At 38.6% G+C, this 24,081-nt stretch overlaps 1 protein-coding gene across 1 annotated transcript in view; it reads right to left on the bottom strand.

The window, feature by feature from the left end:
* Window positions 1–24,081, bottom strand: part of KIF6 (kinesin family member 6) — a 422,557-nt gene that overhangs the window by 322,319 nt on the left and 76,157 nt on the right. Inside the window, exons 4-5 of the mRNA XM_032409883.1 lie at window positions 18,693–18,840; window positions 13,674–13,783 (exon numbers count right to left, since the gene is read on the bottom strand). Coding sequence (XP_032265774.1) covers window positions 13,674–13,783; window positions 18,693–18,840 — 258 coding nt within the window. The remainder of the gene's footprint in view (window positions 1–13,673; window positions 13,784–18,692; window positions 18,841–24,081) is intronic.

The following is a 24,081-nucleotide window of genomic DNA, read 5'->3' as shown; positions in this document are numbered from 1 at the left end:
CATGGTAAAGATTTGAGAAAAGGGAAGTGGCAAATTTTTAGGAGACGTGTAAGGGGAACCATCCTTCCTGCATTTAAATAGTTTTAAAGTTAGATTTTCTTCAGATTGACTAAAAATCTAAGAGATGTCCTCTGTTATATAAAAAATTGGAACATCCCTTGAGGAAGTTTTACAAATCTGTAATCCATTTTTATATTGGTCTTAACCTAGACAGAATGGACTAAAAGTAATGGATATTTTTTCTATTTATTGAAAATTTTTTCTAGTAGATTGAAAAACATATCTTTTCTTTATAATTTTATCTAATATTGTATCTTTTTACTGATAATGAAGAATCTAATCAATCACATGACATTTTAAAAACTAAGTTATTTAATTTCACCTACTAAAAATAACAGTTTCTCTAGCAAATATTTAAGGAATCAATTATATCAATTCTCAATAATCTCTTTCAGAGGAAAGAAGCAGAAGAACTATTTCCTAATTCATTTTATGAGGTCAGCATTACTTAATGCCAAAAATATACAAAGACATTGCAAGAAAACTAAAGACTAATATCTCTCATGAACACAGATGCAAAAATCCTCAACAAAATATTAGCAAATCAAATCCAACAAAGTAAAAAAAGAATTTACGCCACACCAAGTGCGATTTATCCCATGTATACATGGTTGGTTCAATATTCAAAACTTAATTAATGTAATTCATCATACCAAGGCTAAAAAAGAAAAACCACATGACCATATCAACAGGTGCAGAAAAAGTAACAATATCCACCACCCATTCATGATAAAAACTCTCAGTAAACAAGGAATTATATTCCATTGTCTGGATGTACCAAAATTAATTTATTCCTTTATCTACTGAAGGACATCTTGGTTGCTTCCAAGTTTTGACAATTATGAATAAAGCTGCTATAAACATCCATGTTTATGAGAAGAGTGTTGTTTCTTCTACACATTAATTATACCTAGTATGATTCTGTCTTTGACTATCACGGGTAATTCTCATTTTGGTCTTCCATTTCCATAGCAGTGGCCAACAGCTTCCAGTTCTCTGTCTTGAGTTCTTGCTAATATCTTGCTATATTCAGCCATAAATATCATGTTCCTTCTGGTGTTCCAGACTCACAAATAATCCATCATTTAATGAAATGCCTTATTTGACTTAATTCCATATAGTGATTATAGAGCCATACACTAAAAAATTTATCTTCTTCAGAGCTACCAACTTATTTTTCTAAAGAAAATATTTTTCCTCTCATTTTTCACTAATACTTGCTTTCTCATTCAGACTTCATGGTTGCACCATCAAAATTATGTGGTCAAGTTTTCCACATTAGGGGGAATTATAGCAGTAAACAGATCTAGAGGCCATGGATTTCTAATTTTGGAAAACCATAGCATTTCTTATCAGGGAAATAGCTTTATACACCTCTAAGATTATGCTATTGCATTTGACAAGTTCTGCACCTATTTACTTTTATTTATTTTCATTTTAACATAAGGTTTATTTTTTTCCAACTATAAAAGTCATACATGCTTCTTGTGAAAAAGTTTGAAAATTTTAAAAAGTAGAAAGAATTTAAAAAAATAAAAACAGAACCCCACCACAAGAACAATGATAATGCATTGATATACTTCCTTAAAACAATTTTCTTATGCTAAATATTTAGCAGATTTGTGGTAAAAATTTAAGTGCAGGCATGTTATTATATCCTTTAGTATTAATAATACATTTTCTTCTATTTTTTAGGATGCAGGTGCAGGGAAGGAAATAAAGTATCCACATGGATTTTTTTTTCCCTCAGATAACTAATTGTGACTCACAGTGCAGGCTGCCTTTATGGAATCTGTCCCCCCTTCTGTGTAACTGTTAAGGTCTGATTTTTGTTCAGGGAATTATTTAAAAATACTAGAGTTTCCCAGACTCCCTTGCAACTACAACTGGCCATGTAACATAATTCTGGTCAGTGACAAGTACATGAAAGTCAAAGGATAGAGCTTCTGGGGAAGACTGTTAAAGGACAGGCTCAGCTAGCACATGCCTGCCTCATTTTTTCTTCCAGGAATATGGACATGCTGCTGAAGGTAGGGTAGTCATTCTGCATGAGGACTAAAGCCATCTGCTAAGACTGGTTCCAGCAGAATGATAAAAGGAAGCCCCAGTGGCATGCTGAAGCTTCTATAGCAGCCCTGGCTCCCATCTCTAGAATCCTTACTGTTGTGTGGAGGTTTGGGGCAGGGCGAGGGCAGAAGTCAGGTGTAGGGGTGGACAGACTATTTGGTCAAGGCACTATAAATTGGGCTGCTATTATAAGCAGTTGTTAGTTAATTCACTAACAAAAATGTTCAATCCAGTGACTAAATAACTCCTCCCTTTATCCACATTAAATAATAATATGCTACAGGATCTAATTCTGGTTTATCTGTTCTCTCTTTCTCATCTGTCCAATTCTGAAGTGGTACAACACAATTTCATTATTAGAGTTTTACCTAACTTGAATATATGGCATCACTGGGTCCTCTCTCATTTCTCTCTGTTTCAGACATTTCTTTGCTCATCTTGGTTGTTTTTCCTTTCAGATAAACTCTGGACTCCCACCTGTTTTTTAAAGTCTTTAAGATATTGCTTGGAATTTCACTGAACCCCTACATAATGGGAAGAGCTGACCTCTTCAAGGTATTCACATTTCTCATTCAGAACCAGATTAACAGCTTTCCATTTACCTTCAAAGTCTTCTTTTATTTTTCACCAAAAAATGCACTACCTGTATTGTTTTCACAAAGACCTGAACGTTTTACCTTCTTTTGCTATTGTAAAAGGGATCTATTTTTACCATTATTTCTTCTACCTGGGTTATTCCCAGGGTTTCCTTCTTGGATTGAGTCACTAAAAGATAATAGGTGGCCAGCCAGCCTGAGTAGCATCGGTCTGATCTGTGGCTCACAATAACTTTCACTTGGTATCTTACAGTCTTCAACTGTCCCAGAACTCAGTCTGAAAACACAAGGTCAATTATAGTCAGCTAAACAATACATAGGCTAACCTGCATGGAAGTTTCAGAGCAGGGAGATTAATGAGTTACCTGTGACACTCATCACCTGGTCCAGATGAGCCCTCTAGCTGTCTGAGAGATCCTCTTCCCCTCACTCTAGATTTCACTGGAAAGGCTTTTCCCCATGCATCCTCTCTCTAGGCTGGCTCAGCACTGCCCCCACCTTGGCAGCACTGCCAGCTCTTAGCTCAGTCAGAACTTTGGTCTTGGCATATGCCAGTGAAATTAGGAGATCACTGAGAGAGCAGGCTATGACAGGAGATTATTGGTTGACATGGCTCCATTCATGAGACTATTGCAGCTCTAAATCATTTTTATGTCTTTTTTGCATGTACACACATTATTAGCTGGACAGTTGAGAACAGTTGTGTTTTGCAGAAGTTTCTTGTGGTGTTTCATGTGGATGCTGCATATTCCAACTAAATGGTACGTTCATTGAGGATAAACATACAGTATGACTTCTTTGTAATGCCCCCAAAGAGCTGAGATTCCTGCAATATAATAAGTGCTTGGTATATATGATGCTGACACTCTCAAACAGTTGTAATCATTTTTTCTGTATTGTTGAGCTGTAATAGTCAGATGGGCTTCCAAACCCTGTGTATTCTTCTAAATGACAGAATAAAGTGACCAAGGAAGCCTAAACCAGTCAATACTTTTTTAGGTAATCTTATGGTTTTGCTTTTATACTCAAAATTTAAAACAGATTGAAAAATTACATTGTATCAGACCAAACCAAATGATTCATAGAGCAATTATGAAGACTAAGTGGACAGAAAGTCAAAGAAAAACAAATCCACACTAACACGTAATTTTAAAAGTGCATTTCAACTCTTAATCTTAGAAAAAGAAACTGTATGCATTTGTTTATATGTAACATATGAGAAAAATGGAATAGATTTAGGTGACAGTGTTTTCGCTGTCCTTAATTAATCTCAAGTGACTAACAACCCTAAATATCACAGATATATTTTTACATGCCAGATGTATGAGTGAAAATGCTGCATCTGTTTCTTCCCATCCTTCTACACATCACATATGAGGCAACAGTTGGTGAAAGCTAACACCTCTGTTATGGACTGAACGGTTGTGCCCCCACAAAAACTTGTATGTTGAAGCCCTAATCTCTAATGTGATGGTATTTAGAGGTGAGACCTTTGGTAGGTAATGAGGTTTTAGATAAGGTCACAGGGTGGGATCAGCGCCCTTATAAAAAGAGGAAGAGAGACCAGAGTGTTCTCTCTCTCCACCATGTAAGGTCACAGCAAGAAGGCAAGAAGAGAGCTCTCACCAGGAGCCAAACCTGCCAGTTCCTTGATATTGGACTTCCCAGTCTCCAGAACTATAAGAAATAAGTGTCTGCTGTTTAAGCCACCCAGTTTATGGTATGTTGTTCTGGTAGCCGAGCTGACAAAAACAGCCTCCTATATAAGACATTTCAGATGTTGAGAATGATCTCTTCCAACTGGCCATTCAGAGTACGGGTTATTACGCTAGTGGGACAGGCTTTGGGTAGAAGTGTCATTTTGGGGCTGGAAAGGTTCTCTATTCCCTCTGTTAGGTAATTGACAATGTTCTATTTCTTCAAGAACGCAGTCCCTGGCCAGTCCATGAAGTTCATAGAGTGTAACTGACCATCACTAGTCACTGGTCACTTGCTCAGACCATCCTGTAAGACAGCAGCCCCACTTCTCAAGAGGTTGCCTTCCAGCTATATCAGTAGTTGACTCGGTTGAAGATTGGAGTTAGTTTTAACTTTGAGATCTATGCTTATAGGCCCAGGAATCTCAAAAAATGCTCAATGGGACCAGAAAAATAACACAAATAAAAAATATAATGCAATAGGTAGGAATAAGAACTGAAGGACCCGAGGCGCCTGGGTGGCTCAGATGGTTAAGCGTCTGCCTTTGGCTCAGGTCATGATCCCAGGGTCCTGGGATCAAGCCCCATGTCCGGCTTCTGGCTCAGCGGAGAGCCTGCTTCTCCTTCTCCCTCTGCCTCTCCCCTGCTCATGCTCTCTCTCTCTCTCTGTATCTCTGTGTCTTGAATGATTAAAAAAAAAAAAAAAAGAACTGAAGGACCCATGCTTCAGCTAAAGGCACTAAATTAAAAAATTTTAAACATAAAATGTGTAGGCCAAATAAAGTAGATTTGCTACCCATCCAAGAGGAGAACTGAGCATAAGTGGAAATATTGACTTGGAAAAGGACAGAGTTTCCTGAGGCTAGAGAAAAGTAGGTGAGTGGGAAGCAGGTGGGAGGCAGCAAGTTGGGGGAATTCATATTTGGCAGCTTCTGTCTGAGGTAAGGATACAAGTGGCTTGGAAGAAAAATGGAGCAGGCAGTACATGACAACAGAGACAGACATTTGATATAATTATTGTGAGTAATGGGAGAAAAAGCACTGGGTACATGAAGATATTGCTTAGCAGACTGAGGGCCTAGCTGAGCTTGGAGACCATAATGTGGCAGAGTTTTTCCTCCAGCCTTCTCTGAACCCCCAGGTGGAAATCAGTATCCTCCCATGTACTGTTAAAGAACCCAGGGCATCTTATCACTTAGTATGTATGAAATGATCTGAAATGTCTGATCTGATCATGTCTGAAATGACCAATTTATGAGTCTGTTCTACTAGACTAAGTTCCCTTTGAGGTAAAGAACAGGTACTCTCCAAGTCTTGCAGAGTGTTAGACAAACAACAGACAGAGCTGAACAGGACTCAAAGCTTTGGCTCACACAAGAGGCTCCAGAGGTCTGAAGAAGCCCAGAAACCACAGTCTGCTCAGAGCTCAGATGGAATGCCAGGATACAACATGGATCTCCAGGGCAAGAGCATCAGCACCCCAAGCTTTGATGCTTGATGGACGGAGCTTGATATCCCGGTCCATTCTTGGCAGACATGGAATCTCAGGGAAATATCACATTATCTATGTGAACCACAATTTAGTCATCCATAAAACATAGAGTAGGATACCTACTTCCTCAAATGAGATACTGCATTTAAAGTCCCGAGGACAGGGACTAGCACACAATAGGTGCCCATCTCCTCCTTTGGAGAGATTTTTCTGGTATCTCTAAAAAGAACCTTTCCTAGGTGGATAAGGGAAGGGATTAATACAGACCACCTTCATTAGAATCACCTGGGATGTTTATTCAAACATTTGAATTTTCTGGAGGTGGAGGGCCAGGAATCTGCATTTTTAACAACAATCCAGGTGATTCTCATACATAGTTATAGTCTCATTCATAGTTAAATGTCAAGCAACTGGATTATGTATTCCAGTTCTGTCCCTCCTTTTTACTGCCGTTGCCACCTAAATGGTCCTCATCACTTCCCACAACGCTCTGGAGTCTGACTCCCATCCATCTCATTCCAGCCCTACATGCTACTGACTGATTTTTCTTCTTAAAAGGTGGTTCCAGTCTGCTATGCCCTTGAATAAAAAATCTCCGAGAGCTATACCTTCCTGCCAAGTCCTTCCATTCCTGCCTTTCCAGTCTCAATGTTCTTACCTACTCCCTTACTGGGGTCCAGTCAAACAGGTCTATTACCTATGACAGAATAAGCTCTATGCTTTTCCCCACCTTTGCGTCCACATGAATGCCACATTCCACTGCCCCAAGTCCTACCCCTTCCCTCAAGGACTATATCATGTACCACATTCTCTGTGAATCTCTGATCACTTGACCTAATGTGATTTCTTTCTCCTTTAAGCCCTAGTCATTCTTTGTGCCTCTCTTATGATGGTTTTCATATTCCACCTTATGCTATTTTGTACTAGGTTTACCTACTCGACTGTGAGTTCCAGGAAAGGAAAGACTATGTTAGTAAACTCGGTGCCTAGCACAAAGTGTGGAATCAAACTGGATTTCAATAAATGTTTGTTGAATAAATGAATGATTCTACATGACTAGACTGTAAGCCATGAGGACAGACACTGTGCTTTAATCTTTTCTGTAACTCCTGCAACACTTAACAGTGTTTCTTATCTGGTAGGTATTAGAAATGTGATGAATTAAACTTAACATCCATCAAATTTTATCTTTCCCTTTGATGACAAATTATTTTACAACACAGCCAAGATTTCAATACTGGATGCTGGAGTTTACTGACTTTTTTCTAATAGTAATAACCATGACCGTCTTTGAAACCTTAAGTCTATTATGTATCCCTATTTAGGAATACTAAAATTACACTAAAGTAAGGTGACTATTTTCCTTATGGTTAAGACCAGTAGTTATACTATTTTACTTCATAAGACATACTTAGATTCTAACTATATTCCCTTTATAGTATATGACATAAGGACTTTCAAAAATAGATGTTTTATTTTTATTTAAATTACTAAATACAGAACACATTAAATACACATGTCTCTATACAAATATATAGACACTTTTTTAAATTAAGCTTTGTATTTTGTGATCATTGTAGATTTGCATGCAGCTGTAAGAAATAATGTACCCATTACCCAATTTTTCCCAATGTTAACATCTTGTAAAATTATATTAAAATATCACAACCAGGACATTGGCATTGATACAATCCACTGATCTTATTCAGATGTCCCAGTTTCACCAGTACTCGTGTGTGTGTTGTGTGTGTGTGTGTGTGTCTGTGTGTGTTTAGTTCTACGGAATTTAATCACATAAGTAGTTTTGTGTATTCACAGCCACAGTTTAGATACAGAATGGTCTGTTACCACAAGGATCTCTCACTGGCCTTGTATAACCATTCCCACTTCCCTCCCTAACTCCAGTCAACCACTCAGCTGTTACCTACTTCTATAATTTTGCCATTTAAAAATTATTCCATAAATAAAATCACACAGTGTATGACCTTTTGGGATTGGCTTTTTCACTCAGCATAATTCCCTGGAGAGTGAGTCACCCAAGCTGTTAAATGGATCAATAGTTCATTCCTTTTTGCTGTTGCTATTTTATTAACTAAAGGTCCATAGCTTCTGTTAGGGCTCACTCTTGGTGGCATATATTCTGTGAGTTTGGACGAGTGCATAATATCATGCATCCACCATCATACTATCATATACACTAGCCTGTCTGCCCAAAAAGCCCCCCATGCTTCACCTATTCACCTCTCCTCTCCCCAGCTACTAGTGATCTTTTTACTGTATCTATACTTCTGCCTTTTTCACGTCTTATAGTTGGAATAATATAGTATGTAGACTTTTCATGTCTTTTTGTGGCTTAGTAGCTCATTGCTTTTTATTGCCAGATAATATTCCACTGCATGGATGTCCCACAGTTTGTTTTTCTATTTGCCTATGGTGGGGCATCTTGGATGCTTCCAGTCCTTGGCAATTATGATTAAGGCTGCTATATCCACTTGTGGGCAGCTTTTTGTACTGATATAAGTTTTCAATTCATTTGGTTAAATACCCAGGAGCCTGACTGCTGGATCATATCCTAAGAACTATGTTTTATTTTTTAAGAAACTGGAAATTGACTTTCAAAGTGGCTGTGCTATACCGCATGAATGAGAGTTCCAGTTGCTCTACATTCTTGCCAGCATTTGGTATTGCTAGTTTTTTAGGTTTTTGCCATTCTAGTAGGTGCCTAGTAGCTTTAATTAGTGATTCCCTAATGACAGATGATGTTGAGCATCTCCTCACATGCTTATCTACCATCCATACATCTTCTTTGGTGAGGTGTCTGTTCAGGTCTTTTTTTCATTTCTTCATTGGATTGTTAGTTTTCTTATTGTTGAGTTTGAAGAGTTCTTTGTATATTTTAGATACAAATCTTTTATCAGACATGTGTCTGGTAAATATTTTCTCTGTCTCTGGCTTATCTTTTTATTCTCTTGACAGTGTCTTTCAGAGAGCAGAAGTTTTTAATTTTAATGAAGCTTAACTCATCTATTTTTTTCTTTCACGGATCATGCTTTTGGTGTTGTATCTAAAAACTCCTTGCCAAACGGCTACAGCAACATTTGCAAAAAGCAATTAACTTTAGTCCAGTACCCTGACATCATACATACAAAGTCTGCAGGCAGTCTATAGGCAAATGCTTCAGTAACAGCTGAGAGTTGGAGCTCATTAGGATGTAAAAGAACAAGAAGCAGAAAAGGCAGAGTGCTCATAAGAAGAGCATCCAGCTGGTGATTTGGGGGAAGTGGTGTTGCTGCTCAGTGGTAAGAAACCTGCTACTTGGCTATTACTTTGCAACATCAAAATGACCTTGGATTTGATTACACATGGCTATGCCAAGTACACGAATGTGGAAGCGATCAAATGTGTATATTGTCATTGTCCCTCAAATGGATGACTGCAAGAGAGAACCAAAGCCAACAGACATTTTACCTCCTATTTTTTTGGATCGTGTTCAGAGTGTTTGGGACATTCCAGCTCGCAACAATGAAACCAGTCAACCAAACGGACAGGATTGCAGAGTTAGAGCTTGTCCCAGTTTAAGAGTGTGTGAAACCAGATTAACAGTACATACTCTTTTTTTTTTTTTTTTTAAGATTTTGTTTATTTGACAGAGAGAGACACAGCAAGAGAGGGAACACAAGCAGAGGGAGTGGGAGGGGGAGAAGCAGGCTTCCCGCGGACCGGGGAGCCCGATATGCAGCTCGATCCCAGGACCCTGGGATCACGACCTGAGCTGAAGGCAGACACTTAACGACTGAGCCACCCAGGCGCCCCTAACAGTACATACTCTTAATCCAACCCAGGTACAGCAAAAGTCACATTCCATTATGAAGAATTACTTGATAATCTTAGTAAAAGGCAAACCTAAAATCCCCAGAAAGCCAGCAGACTCAATACCAGCCAAATCTCATAATCCCCACACCAAAAGACTGCAATTCTTGAGTTGTTTTGGAATTTTATAGTACTGAATATATTTGGAGCAAATAGGCTATACTCCTGGGATATGGGAATCTTCTTTCATGATGAGAATCTTCTCATTTTCATTTTAATGAGGTTTGTTGTCATGTAATTATATCCCAAAATATAAGATAAGAACATCTTTCTGTCCACTTTTGTATAGCTGTGGGGGAGGGTGGTAGTTCTCTGAAAACATCTGTTTTGTAACTGAGGTCACTTCTGACTTGAGTCGGTGAACTGGTTCTCCAACAGGAGGACAAAGCTACCAAAGAAGGAGCAGTAGTTTAAGACAGAAAGCTAGTGACATCTACAGAGACAATCTGATCCACTTTGAGAGCCATTACTAAATGTCAGGCATGCCAGGAAACATAGAGACATACAGTGAATTAAAGCATTGTCCTTGCTCTCAAGAGGCTGAAGGCTCCTTTCTAGGAGAAAAATATAAAATATCTACATCACTTCTTATTTTTTGTGAGGGGGAAAAGAGTCATCAAATAAATCCTATCCTGTGAGGTCAACAATCTTTGAACTCTAGACATTGGAAGTTGGAAGGTTGTTAAATATTATATAACCCAATGGCCACATTTTACAGACAATGAGAAACCCAGAGGGGTGCCTGGGTGGCTCAGTCGTTAAGCGTCTGCCTTCGGCTCAGGTCATGATCCCAGGGTCCTGGGATCGAGTCCCGCATCGGGCTCCCTGCTCAGCGGGAAGCCTGCTTCTCCCTCTCCCACTCCCCCTGCTTGTGTTCCCTCTCTCGCTGTCTCTCTCTGTCAAATAAATAAATAAATAAATCTTAAAAAAAAAAAAAAAAGAAACCTAGAAAAGTGAAAAAAAAATGTCTAAGATTGCAGGGTTGGGACTAGAACCCAAATTTCCTGACTTGTAATCAAGTGTTCTTGACTCTATAGTACACTGCCTCTCTTAGAATTCAGTGACTTTGCTCACTCCTGCTTCTCATAGTCAGGCTGCGTTTTGTTATGTCAATTAGACTCTGATTCATAGAGCTCATGCTGTTTTCCCTTTCATGCTCTTCTTCAAAAAGTCTACTTCACAGTTTCAATTTGACAGATAATTTTTTAAAATATTAAGAACTTACTTTGGCCTACACGGTAGAGAGACTACCAACTCAAGTAAGGCATGCTTCCTACCTGTGAGGAATTTTTTATAAACATCAGGTAGGGTACTCTCAGACACCAAAGTTATGTATGTATGTGAAACTTATTACCACCACCCAATCAAGTTTTCTAACAGAGATCATCTTTTTAGTCAATGCTTCCTTAATTCTCTGGGCCCCACAGTAAAATCTTGAAGCTATTTTTGCTACTCTGGCATGAAAGTGGGAGTATGTGGTTTTCAATCCCTGCTGTACCATTAACAGATCAGTTCTGAAACCTGGGCAAGTCATACCTCTCTGGGTTTACTCTCCTCAATTAGTAAAATACAGAGAATGAACTTGCTATAATTCATCTTCTTTTCAAATCCAAGCAAATCCAAGGTGAGAGGAATAATCAACGTATTTTATTTCTAGCTAGCTATCATCTATTTATTTATTTATTTTTTAAAGATTTTATTTATTTGTCAGAGAGAGAGAGAGGGAAAGAGAGCACAAACAGAGGGAGCTGCAGGCAGAGGGAGAAGCAGGCTCCCTGCTGAGCAAAGAGCCCAACACAGGGCTCGATCCCAGGACCCTGGTACCATGACCTGAGCCAAAGGCAGACGCTTAATTGACTGAGCCACCCAGGCGTCCTGTCATCTATTTTTTTTTATGCATATCTCTCAAATTTCTCTCTCTTCCGCTATGTTTGTCAGAGCCAAGCCCTTCATTTCTGAATTATTGCTAAGCAGGCTTCAAGCTCTTCAGTGTAGATGTGACTTGTTAAAAGCAATTTTAAGCAAGATTTAGCCTAGAGGTCCAGGTTAGACTGGAGGCTAGAAAACTAATTTAAAAGCCTATTAGAATAAAGATCAATCTCACAGCAAAAGCCTGTCATTCAAGTACTTCAAAAGCGGTCCCTCAAAAAAAGGCCTATTGGCCTTTCTGATTTTATTTCATGTGACTCCTCAACACATGGCCTTTCTGACCACATCTTCAGGTTGTTTTTTTAAAATTTAAATTCATTTAATTAGCATATATTGTGGGGCGCCTGGGTGGCTCAGTCGTTAAGTGTCTGCCTTCGGCTCAGGTCATGATCTCAGGGTCCTGGGATCGAGCCCCGCATCGGGCTCCCTGCTCCGCGGGAAGCCTGCTTCTCCCTCTCCCACTCCCCTTGCTTGTGTTCCCTCTCTCGCTGTGTCTCTCTCTGTCAAATAAATAAATAAAATCTTTAAAAAAAAAAATTAGCATATATTGTTGGTTTGTATTATTAGTTTCAGAGGTAGAGTTCAGAGATTCATCAGTTGCATATAATACCCAGTGCTCATTACATCACGTGCCCTCCTTAATGCTCTCACCCAATTACCCCATCCCTCCACCCACCTCCCCTCCAGCAGCCCTCAGTTTGTTTCCTAGAGTTGAGTCTCTTATGGTTTGTCTCCCTCTCTGATTTCATCTTACTCTATTTTTCCCTCCCTTCTCCTATGATCCTCTGTTTTGTTTCTTAAATTCCACATATAAGTGAAATCACATAATTGTCTTTCTCTGACTGACTTATTTCGCTCAGCATAATACCTCTAGTTCCATCTTCATGTTTTAAATGTTGCTGTTTCTAACCTTCCTCTGAGGGACTTCTTACCTTTCTACAAACTTAATTCCAATAGCTTCCTTAAGACCAATTTCTTCCATGGAGTCAGATTTTTCCTTTCTCTTCTTATATTATTTAATTAACATAAATATTTAGAGTACCAATAATAATCCCCCTTCCTAACTCCCTTTAATGAATATAGTTGGCATAACAGAGATGATATGTAAAAACTCTAGTCAACATTAAAAGGAAGAATACATATAAAGGTGATGTAAAGAGTATAACTTATTTTCTTTAGTATTTTCTCTTATTTCCTTTGCAAATTAAAGCAAGCAATTGGTTGTTGGTCTTTGTGGTAGAGGATTAATATATGTTTTTAAATTGTTTTAGAATATTTAATAAGAAAATTAAAGTACATTTTCTTGGCTACCAACTCCTGATATATGATGTCTGGACAAAAGGATATGAAGTATTACCATTAATATGTAATTTAGGCAGATACTCAAACAAGCAGTGAGTAATGTTATACAAATGCTGGCAGGGTAACTTAGTTAGTAGGTAAGCTCTGAAGACTATATTTCAGTCATGATGCAATCAGTGCCAATCTGACCAACTGATTGTCAGTGTCAGTCTTAATAACAGTAGAGAAGCAATGAGGAAGACAAAGTTTTATTTTCTCTCTTTCATATTCTCTTATTGCTGCCGGAGCCCTAATCTGTATCCCGTGCTCAGAGAGAGGCCACAATTAGAGGAGTAAAGGGTTTGATTTGATAAGAGTAGAGCAGCACCGGCATATCCCACTGGTCGTCTCAGCTCCCACTCTGAGAACATCCAGCGCACTCTCTTGCACCAACTCCAAAGGAGATTTTCCCAAGAAATGGGTTTCAAGCAATTTTAGTTCCCATCACCACTGTCTGCTTGTCATAACTGAAAAAATATCCATTATATTACAAAAAGATTCTGTTATCCAGTATTTGTTAATTATGATTGAGACCAGAAACATACAAAGTTTCAAAGGAAACAATTGAAGGGAACATCTGAAAGTGATTTTTCCCCCCTTCTTTGTTGTTCTGCTACTCACGGCAAATCTTCCAAACCGGAGGCTTCGTGTCTTGGATCCAATAGATCATAACCACATTCATTGTAGATTTCCAAATAGGAAATGTGCGTTGTATGTATTGTGCTGCTGTCCTGATTGGAAAAGGGGAAGACATTGTTTAATGGCTATAAATAACGATTCAGCTTAGAGGAGGATGAACACATTTATCACTACAGTTCCTCACAGCTTTCTCTCCTTTACTCTCTTCACTTTGTATGGTTTCCATTTTCAGTTCGTGACACTTTCAAGTTGCTAGTTACCATATGCATGAAGCGTTGTTTTTTTTTTAATAGCCAACACCCATGATTACAAGCAACTCTAGTCTGTTGTTTTTTTATTGGTTCCACGTTATATATACATGAAGAGTCAATATACACTTAAAATGAGCCAACTTGGTTGCAGAACTGTATAACACACCATTTTTTACTTTCCAGATCCAAAAAAAGGTTACTATGAAAAAATAAACTTACATTCTGTGAATAGCCTATTCATAAAAGAAAACAGAACTGTGACTTCAGTTTTAAAACTTCAGTAGCAAAAGAGTTTCCATCTTCAATCATAATTCTTTTTTTTAGCTTTTCCAATATTCAAAATTTCTGATGACATAAATAGGTAACAGACAATAGTTGATAATGGAAAATGAATCCCAGGGGACAGAAATACTTTAGATCAATCAGGTAACAGTAAGAGTAGATATTCACAGCTCACTGCCTGTATCTTATCTGTTGGGTGAATTTTCCTGGCCCATGTGGCAGATCAGGGATACTGAGCTATTGGTTTGAGAGGTATTTTCTGTGGGTCATTGCTGGTGAAGTGCAATGACACAGGCATCAATGTCATTAGGATAAAAGTTAAGGCAACAGGTCCTGTCTCAGTTCTGTCAGCAGACAAAAAGGACCCACTCTCTCTGAGATGGAATAAAATGGAATTTTTTTCAGGTCTCAAGAAAATTCCAGGCTCAGTTTTCAAGACCAAGTATCAATTAATAGCACCTTCTTCTTGCTTCTCCCAAAGTACAAATTCTTCCATTTTGGCAAATAGAGTCCTACTTCTTGTAAGGGGACAATATATTTGTGCCTTATGGCAAGAAGGTCAGCAGATTGTCAGAGAAGAGAATTTGCTCAGGATGACCTTCCCGTTGATTCTCACCCATATCCAAGACAATCCATTTGACAGATACTATTCAAAGGGAGAGATGACCAAGTCACAGAGATGGGGGAGAGAACAGGGGCCTGCAAATCCAGAGTTGGAATCCTAGTCCTACTTGCTATGAGGCCCTGTGATGTCAGGCTTCAGTTTCTACACCCATTAGTGAGGCAGTTGAATAATGAATCCCTATGTGTTCTTCAGATAAAAATTAATATGATTCTCTGGTCCTAACGTGACTCAAACTACCCAAAGAAAAACACCAACATTTCATAAAAACAAAACAACACCTAGAAAATTAAGGCAACTCTCAGGCAGCACATGACTAGAGTAAAACACTCAAGCTACAGCTGAAATTCCATGTTCTGGTGGTTTGGGAGGGTGACAGCATGGACTGAGTCTCTACTAAGCAAATTTCTCCCAAGCAAATGCTGGAAATCTTCCTGATGTGGGCGACTCTGGCTGCTTATCCTACCTAACACACGGCCTGTCAATCAGATTAGGTTAGTAAAGGCATCATTTCAACATCATTCTGTGGGTTATAACTTGGCTTAGCACAGGTATCAGAGACCATAAATACTAGGCAGACTCTGCATGGCCTTTAGTCTAATCCAGTTTTCCCTAAAATGTCCCATGAAATATCTTGTGGAGAAAGTGTTCCACGATCAACATATATGCTGTCCCTCTCTAGAAGATTCTCAGAGCACGTGAAAGGCCACGGGGGATCATTTACCAACTTCCTGAGATCCCGTTAAAAGCAATATATTTCTTTTTTTGGGTGGCAGAGATTTCTTTTTATTATGTTGTTAGTTACCATACAGTACATCATTAGTTTTTGATGTAGTGTTCCATGATTCATTGTTTGTGGATAACACCCAGTGCTCCATGCAATACGTGCCCTCTTCAATACCCATCACTGGGCTAACCCATGCCCCCACCCCCCTCCCCTCTAAAACCCTCAGTTTGTATTTCTAAAACTTATCTGACCATATCTGAAATATCCCATCTCTTATAGTTTGAGATTTTAGCAGACAGTTCTGGGCTCATCTTAGCATCAGAAAAAGCTGGGTTTGAACCCTGGATCTGGCATTTATAATTGAGTGATCCTGCATTACCCACAGCTGTTTAATTGCAGAATTGGGGAGAATAACCCTTATCTTGCAGAACTGTTGTGACAGAAATAGGGTTCTGTACTTAAAATCCTGCCAAGAATGTGTGGCCCTGTAATAATCCCCAATAAATCCTTGCTGCTGCTACTGCTATTATTATTGCTATTGTTATTGTTTTTATTGTTTCTAAAGGCCTCCAAATGGAGAATTCAGTACATGAATATAAAAGAGAAGGCAAAGAAAGGCAAAAACAACAGCCAACTTGTATGTTCATCTGCAGTGGAGAAACTCTCTTTCTTCTAGAAAGTAGAAGAAATCATCATAAGTCAGGAAAATGGCAAGTCCACTCCCCTGAGATAATGGGGATAATGCCTTTGGCTCCTCCAGCTTCTGCATTTTCTGGACTTTTATTGGAATACACACTTAAAAGTCACTGAGCAATGTGGCAAGCTACCTTTCCTTATTACTCCTTTTTTAGTGTTTAGGATTGCCAGACTGTAATGTAACACACATGTTTCCTGCAGACAGCCTTTTCTCCTGCCCCAAAACAAGTCTGAATCTCACAATATTCAAAAGTATTAAGCAGTGATTTCTAAAATAAATGGAATCAATTGTCTTCTTTTAAAATCACTGCAAATGTGCTCCTATCACACTCACAGGCACTTTAGGAGCCAGTATGCAATTGCTCTTAGTTTATCTTGAAATAAATACTTTGCATAAGTCAAATATTTCCTTTAAGAATTCTAGAGAGCTCCATGTGGCCCTCTAAAGCAATCGACTGGGGGCATCTGAGTACCTATCTGCATTTTTCAGCTACACAGTATGGACAAACTTAATGATCAACCTCAAGTTGCCTCTAATTTTGTAGCAGTTCGGTTTGATTATAATGAATGTGTTGTGCCCCATCATGGAAATCTGTCCTTTTACAGAGTTGTCCTGGCTATAAATTGGTCCAAGGGGCTCTCTCCAGTCCAGGAAGTGATTTAGGATCATTCAAAATGAAATGAGGTTTAGAATAATGTCATGACCAAACAGATATACAACAATGGACCCAAGAGATGGTAGGTATTCAGGAGACATTTCGACTTTTACTGTATTTGGTACCCATAGACAAAATTTTAGAAGGGACAAATGTATTTTCCGTTAGGAAAGGATTTGTTTATTCTGTTTAACTTAATCAGGGAAATTGGTTTCATTTGTTCTAATTTCAAAGGATTCTTTGAAATTAATCAGGATCGTTTGGCCACGTACGTGTGTGTGTGTGTGTGTGTGTGTGTGTGTGTGTGTGTGTGTGTGTGAATATAGGTATCAATGGTCGTAGTAATTGAGCTCATTTCTTGAGCATATATTATGTGCCAGGAACTGAACAATATCTTTAGATACAGTATGTTCAGCCCTCACAGCAAGTCCACAAGGCTGAGACGTTAAGTAACCGCCTCAAGACCACATGCTGTAAGTAGTATGTTTTCTCAGAACCAGGTTGGCCAGCACCAACTTCAGTGATCTTTCCAAGACAAAAGGCTTCCACATTGGGCCACAGAAGCAAAAACCATTAGAAATTATATTCCCAGTTTGTGACATCTGGGAACAAAACAAAACAGCTAATGTCAGAAATAAATGAGTAAATGAAAAGACAGGATCTGAATCCAACATATACACTATACTCAACCCTTTCTCTTCCACATTTTCTGGCATGCAGAGTTGGCATGTTTGAGCTAGTGAGAGATGAGCTGAACTAATGGGTAATTGCTACTTTATGGATGGAAATTAGAATTATGCAGATCTCAGCAATTTCTTCTCATCTTTGCAACTCAAAATGCAAAAAGCATACAGTCAAGAAATTTTGGAATAACTGTTACACTGACCTAGTTAGGACATTTGTTACACAGAATTAATACAACCAAGTAAGTGTGGGAACTAGTAGAGCCAATGGAGATCCTCTAGTACAATTCATTCCCTACTTTCACAGAGGGGAAAACGGAAACCCAGAGAAGTTATAGGACTCATTATTAGTTAAATACAATCAACAAAATAAAGCCAGTCTGAGACATAGAGGCAGTGTATATAGTGGTAAAAAGCACAGAGTTTGGCATCACACAGACCTGGGATGGACCTCCAAGTCAGCTACTTATAAAGACCCAGAGAAAGATATCTAGACTCAGTTTTCCCAACTATGAAAATGGGATAAGGATACTTACCTTGCTAGTTGTATTGTATGTTGTATTAAATACTAATAAAGCAATAGGCACTTAGAGACACACAGTCAATGATGCATATAATATAGAGAACTTCTCTTCCTAATAATATTAATTGCAATAGGATTTTTACTCTGGTAAACTCTTTTGGGCTTCTATTACAATTGTGAAAAAGGTACAATTACATCATCTTATTCAGTGCTTTAGTAGCTGAAATAAAGATGTCTTGGCAAAAGGACATCCAGTTTCTTAATGGGAAATATAAGGTGTTAGTTAGTAAAATGTGTTATCTGTTCTTTTAACCCCCATGGATGTATCAGAAGGAACTCCCTTTGAGCCTTTGCTGAAACAGCATCCCTTTAATGAGAAGCACCTTTATTTCTACTTCTTCAGCAAAATCCTAAACTTTCCTTAAATGTAAAGGCCAGAGTTATAACACAATAATACTTCCTCATTTAGATATAATATAATAAAATGTCACAATAAATTTTTTACCCACCATAAATTTCTGCTGAATATATCAAACAGAAAATGAACATAAAGCTCCATACCTTTTGTAATTGTTCAAAAATGTACGACAGTGTCCTTGGGATAATGCCTCGGTCACTGTAGCGTTCTGCCCCACCAGTGATGGTGAATGTCTTCCCACTGCCTGTTTGCCCATAAGCAAGGATGGTACCATTGTAACCTGCCAAGACACTATATAAAGAAATGGCACACTGCTAACATCAACATGGCTAATTGCATGAGTATTAAATGGTTTGTATTCTAATAGCAACCTCATTCAACACTAGTGAAAAGACATTTATAGAAGTATCTATATATTTGAGTATCTACCTAAAATAATTTACTTTTTTTTAAAATCCAGGAGTATCAGCACACCAATCCTTTTCTCCAAGAAAGTTACCTGTAACTCAAATGGAGTCTGGTCATCTTAAGTATTTTTTTTTAATTTAATTTTTCTTTAGCAAGATTTTATATTTACATAAAAGTTGCAAAGATAGTACAGAGTTAACACATACCCTACGCCTACTTGCCTCACTGTTGATAACATTAGTATTGTGCACTTGCTATAACTAAAGAACCAATACTGATGTATTATACATCTTATAAAAATGTCCTTGGTTTTCATATACTGTCTTTTAATTTTTTTCCAGCTTTACTGAGATATAGCTGACACATAACAAATGTAACTTTAAGGTGTACAAATGTGATGATGTGATACATAAATATACTGTGAAATGAGTCCCACAATAAGGTTAGTTAACACATCCATCACCTCACATAATTATCATTTTCGGAGGTGGTGATAACATTTAAGATCGATACTCTTAACAACTTTCAAATATATAATATATAGTTACTGTGCTGTACATTTGATCTGTAGAACTTATTCATCTAATAACTGGAAGTTCTTATCCTTTGATCAACATCTCCACATTTCCCCCACCCACCAGCCCCTGGCAACCACCATTTTTTCTTGATATCTATGAGTTCAGTTTTTTAGATTACACACGTAAATGAGAACATAGAGAATTTGTCTTTCTCTGTCTTATTTCACTTAGCATAATGCTCTCAAGGCCCAACTACATTATTGCAAAATGGCAGAATTTTCTTCTTTTTATGGCTGATTAATATCCCATTTTGTTTGTGTGCGTGTTTATCACATCTTCTTTATTCACTTATCCACCCATCAATAGACATTTAGGTTTTTCCATACCTTGGCTACTGGGAATAATGCTGCAGTGAACATGGGGATGCAGATACCTCTGTAAGATTTCATTTCCTGTGATATACTGGCAGAAGTGGCATTGCCGGATCATATGGCAGTTCTATTTCTAATTTTTAAAGGAAACTCCATACTGTTTTCCATAGTAGCTGCTCCAATTTACATCTCTACCAACAGTGCACAAGAATTCCCTTTTCTTTACATCCTTGACAGCATTTGCTGTCTCCTGACAGTTTGATAATAGCTTTCCTAACAGGTATGAGGACATATCTCATGTTTTTGGTTTGCATTTCCCAGATGATTAGAAATATTTAACACCCTTTTATGTATCTGTTGACCGTCTGTATTTTTTTTTGGAGAAATTTCTATTCAAGTCCTCTGCCAATTTCTTAACTGGATTTGTGCTTAACATGTGATCTATCCAGGAGAATGTTTCATGTATGCTTGAGTAGAATTTGTATTCTGCTGCTGTTGGGTGAAATGTTCCACATATGTCTGGAATCCATTTGGATTAAGGTATAGTTCACATCCAATGTTTCCTTATTGATTTTCTTTTTTTTTTTTTTTAAGATTTATCTATTTATTTTTTGAGAGGGAGAGAGAGAGAGAGGAAAAGTGGGGGGGGCAGGGGGAGAGGGAGAGAGAGGATCTCAAGCAGACTCCCCACTGAGCACAGAGCCCAATGTGGGGCTTGATCCCATGACCCTGAAATCATGACCTGAGTCAAAATCAAGAGTCAGATGCTTAACCAACGAAGCCACCCAGGCGCCCCTCCTTACCGATTTTCTATCTGGATGATCTATCCATTGTTGAAAGTGGGGTGTCAGATTCCACTACTATTATTGTATTGTTGTCTATTTCTCCCTTCAGATCTGTTAATATTTGCTTAATATGTTTAGGTGTTCTGATGTAGGATGCATATATATTGTTATATCCTTATGATGCACTGACTCTTTTATCACTATAAAATGGCCTTCGTCTCATAGTTTTTTGTTTTGTTTTGTTTTGTTTTTAAGAGTCTACTTATTTATTTATTTATCTGAGAGAAAGAAAGAGGGAACACAAGTTGGGGGGGAGAGCAAAGGGAGAGGGACAAGCAGACTCCATGCTGAGTGCAGAGCCTGACAGGGGGCTCAATCTCACGACCCCAAGATCATGACCTGAGCAGAAATCAAGAGTCGGACACTTAACCGACTGAGCTACCCAGGCACCCCAGTTTCATCACAGTTTTGGCTTAAAATCTATTTTGTCTGATATAAGTATAGCTACTTTAGCTTTCTTTTGGTTTCCATTTGCATGGAGTATCTTTTTCTATCCCTTCACCTTCAGTCTATGTATGTTCTTAAAGCTGAAGTGAGTCTTTTGTAGGTAGCATATAGTTGGGTCTTGTTTTTAGTCCATTAGCCACTTTATGCCTTTTGATTGGAGAATTTAATCCATTTACATTAAAAGTAAATAAGGCCAAGTATGGGCTTACTAATACCAACTTATTCATTGTTTTCTAGTTTTGTATTTCCTTTTTTTCCTTCTTCTTCTTTTACTGTTTTTGTGAAGTGATTTTCCCTATGGTATACCTTGATTCCCTTTTCTTTAACTTCTGTGTATCTACTATTGGTTTTTACCATTCATCCCATTTTTAATGTTTTGATGTCACAATTAACTTCTTTTTATAGTGTGTCTTCATTATCAAATTATTGTAGCTGTAGTTGTTTTTAATAGTTTTGTCCTTTAACCTTATACTAGAATAAGTAACACATCACCATATTATAGTATTAGAGTATCATAAATTTGCTTATACTTGCCTTTACCAGTATGCTTTATATTTTCATATGTTTTCATGTTTCAGCATTTCTTATAAGGTAGGTCTAGTGGTGATGAACTCCTTCAGCTTTTGTTTGTTTGGGAAAATCTTTGTTTCTCCGTAATTTCTGAAAGATAACTATGCTGGGTAAAGTATCCTTGGCTGTTTCTTTCTTTGAGAAATTTGAATACATTGTCCCACTCTCTCAGGGCCTATAAGGTTTCTGCTGAGCAATCTGCTGATAGCCTTATGAGGGTTCCCTTATTGTGTGGGTATTTTTTTCTCTTGCTGCTTTTAAAATTGTCTTTGATTTTAGATAGTTTTATTTTAATGTGTCTTGTAACACATCATTTTGGTTTGAAATTATAGGGTCACCTATTAGCTGTATGAACATGGATGTCCAAAAATCTCTCCCCAGATTTGAGAATTCCAAGCCATTATTTCTTTAAATATTCTTTCTGCCCCTTTCTCCCTCTCTTCTCCTGAGACTTTAAATAATGTAAGATTGTTTCCTTTAATGATATCCCATAATTCACAAAGATTTTCTTCACTCTTTCTCTTCTCTTTTTGCTTCTCTGACCAGATGATATCAAATGACATGTTTTCCAGTTAACTAATTCTTTATTCTGCTTGACTGTCTGCAATTGAAGCTTTCTACTGAATTGTCAATTCGATCACTGTGTTTTTAACTCTAGGATTTGCTTGGGTTTTTTTATGGTTTCTATTCCTTTGTTAAACTTCTCATTTTGTTCATGTATTATGAACAATTTCATTTAGTTGTCTTTGTTTTCTTGTAATTCACTGAATTTAAGAGTATTATGCTGAATTATTTGTCAGACAGTTCCTAGACCTCCATTTCTTTAGGGTCAGTCACTGGAGCTTTATTAGTTTCCTTTGGTGATCTCATGCCTGTGTGGGTGGACCTGGATACTGGGTCCACAGTGACTAACCAGGCACTGGGGATCACTAGGATGGGCCCAGTATCTGGATCCACAGGGACCAGTCCAGTGCTGGGACAGTCTGAGAGCCTGGTTTCACATAAGCCAGCCAGGAGGCTGGGGCTACAGAGGCCAACCTGGCATTAGGACCAGCCTAGAGTCTTGGGCCACGGGAGTCAGCTTACAACACAGGACCTCATGGGCTAGGTTGGGTCTGCAGTGACCAATGTGGTGCTGTGCAGGCCAGGAGCCTGAATCTGTGGAGCCAGCCTTAAAGCTCAGGCTGCGAAGGCTGGCCTGGCTTTGGGGAGGGCTTGCAGTGTGGGTCTGGTGACAACCCACCGGGATACTGGAGTTACAGGAGTCACCCAAGGCCATGCTGGCTGGCCAAACAGGGATGGGCTGGGATCCTGGTTCCTAGAGTCTGCTGGGAGCCTGGTATCATGGGAGCTGCCTGGGGCCATGGGAGCCTGCTGGTAGCCTACTGCTGCAGGATCTGCTTGGGGCTACAGGAGCAGGCAAGTGGTAGGGTAGGCCAGGGGACTGGATTCTCAGTAGCTTGCCAAGAGCCTGGTACCATGAAGTCACCTGGGGCCATGGAAGCTGCCTGGGGCCACTGGAGTCAGCTGATGCTGGGATGGGCCAGCACTGATGTCTGTGGTAAATTCAGGTGCTCACTCAGTCTCATCCCATGGGGATGGTGTCTCTCAGTGCTAGGATGCCCAGGCTTCAGGGAGGGGTAATGGGATAATGTCTATCTATCTTTTCTACCCTCCTCAAAGTGTCTTTTCTTTTTTTTCTGTGCCCCACCCCAATGCTGTAATTCCTCACCTGGAATCCTTAGCTTTTGTGAAGGTATTTTCATGCTTGGTAGTTATTCAAACTGATGTTTCTGGGGGTACAGGTGCTAGAAATTCCTATACTACCATTTTGCTGAAATCGCTCTCTAATTAAATATTTTCTTCATCTTTAGTATACTTCAGTATATGTTGAAGGTAAAAGTTCTGAGGAAACCATACCTATAATTTGGCAAATTACAAACCCAACACCTGGCACTTCATGGGGCAAATACTCACAAGATGTAGTCACATCCTAGAACACCAGGTACAGAATACAGAATGTTTATCACTGTGTACCTTGTAATGTAATTCCCTAATTTAACATTCAGCACCAACTATAAATCCTCTAAGAATTCCCCTCCTCAGTTTTCTTGGAATGACTTTTTGGTAAGAGAGTAATCCAGATATGCTCTTCAGTCATACAGAGCAGCCTTTGATTTGATGGTGATTTTACGTAAGAACCCTGGGTTTTCTAGACTTCAGGTTATACTACAAAGCTGTAGTAATCAAAGCAGTATGGTACTAGCACAAAAATAGATACATAGATCAGTGGAACAGAATAGAAAACTCAGAAATAAACCCACACTTATATGGTCAATTAATCTACAGCAGGAGGGCAAGAATATACAATGG

This window comes from Phoca vitulina, unplaced genomic scaffold (assembly GCF_004348235.1).
Source record: "Phoca vitulina isolate PV1807 unplaced genomic scaffold, GSC_HSeal_1.0 scaffold11, whole genome shotgun sequence".
Lineage (NCBI taxonomy): Eukaryota > Metazoa > Chordata > Mammalia > Carnivora > Phocidae > Phoca > Phoca vitulina.
The sequence above is the reverse complement of the archived record's forward strand: the minus strand, read 5'-3'. Positions and strand labels throughout refer to the sequence as shown.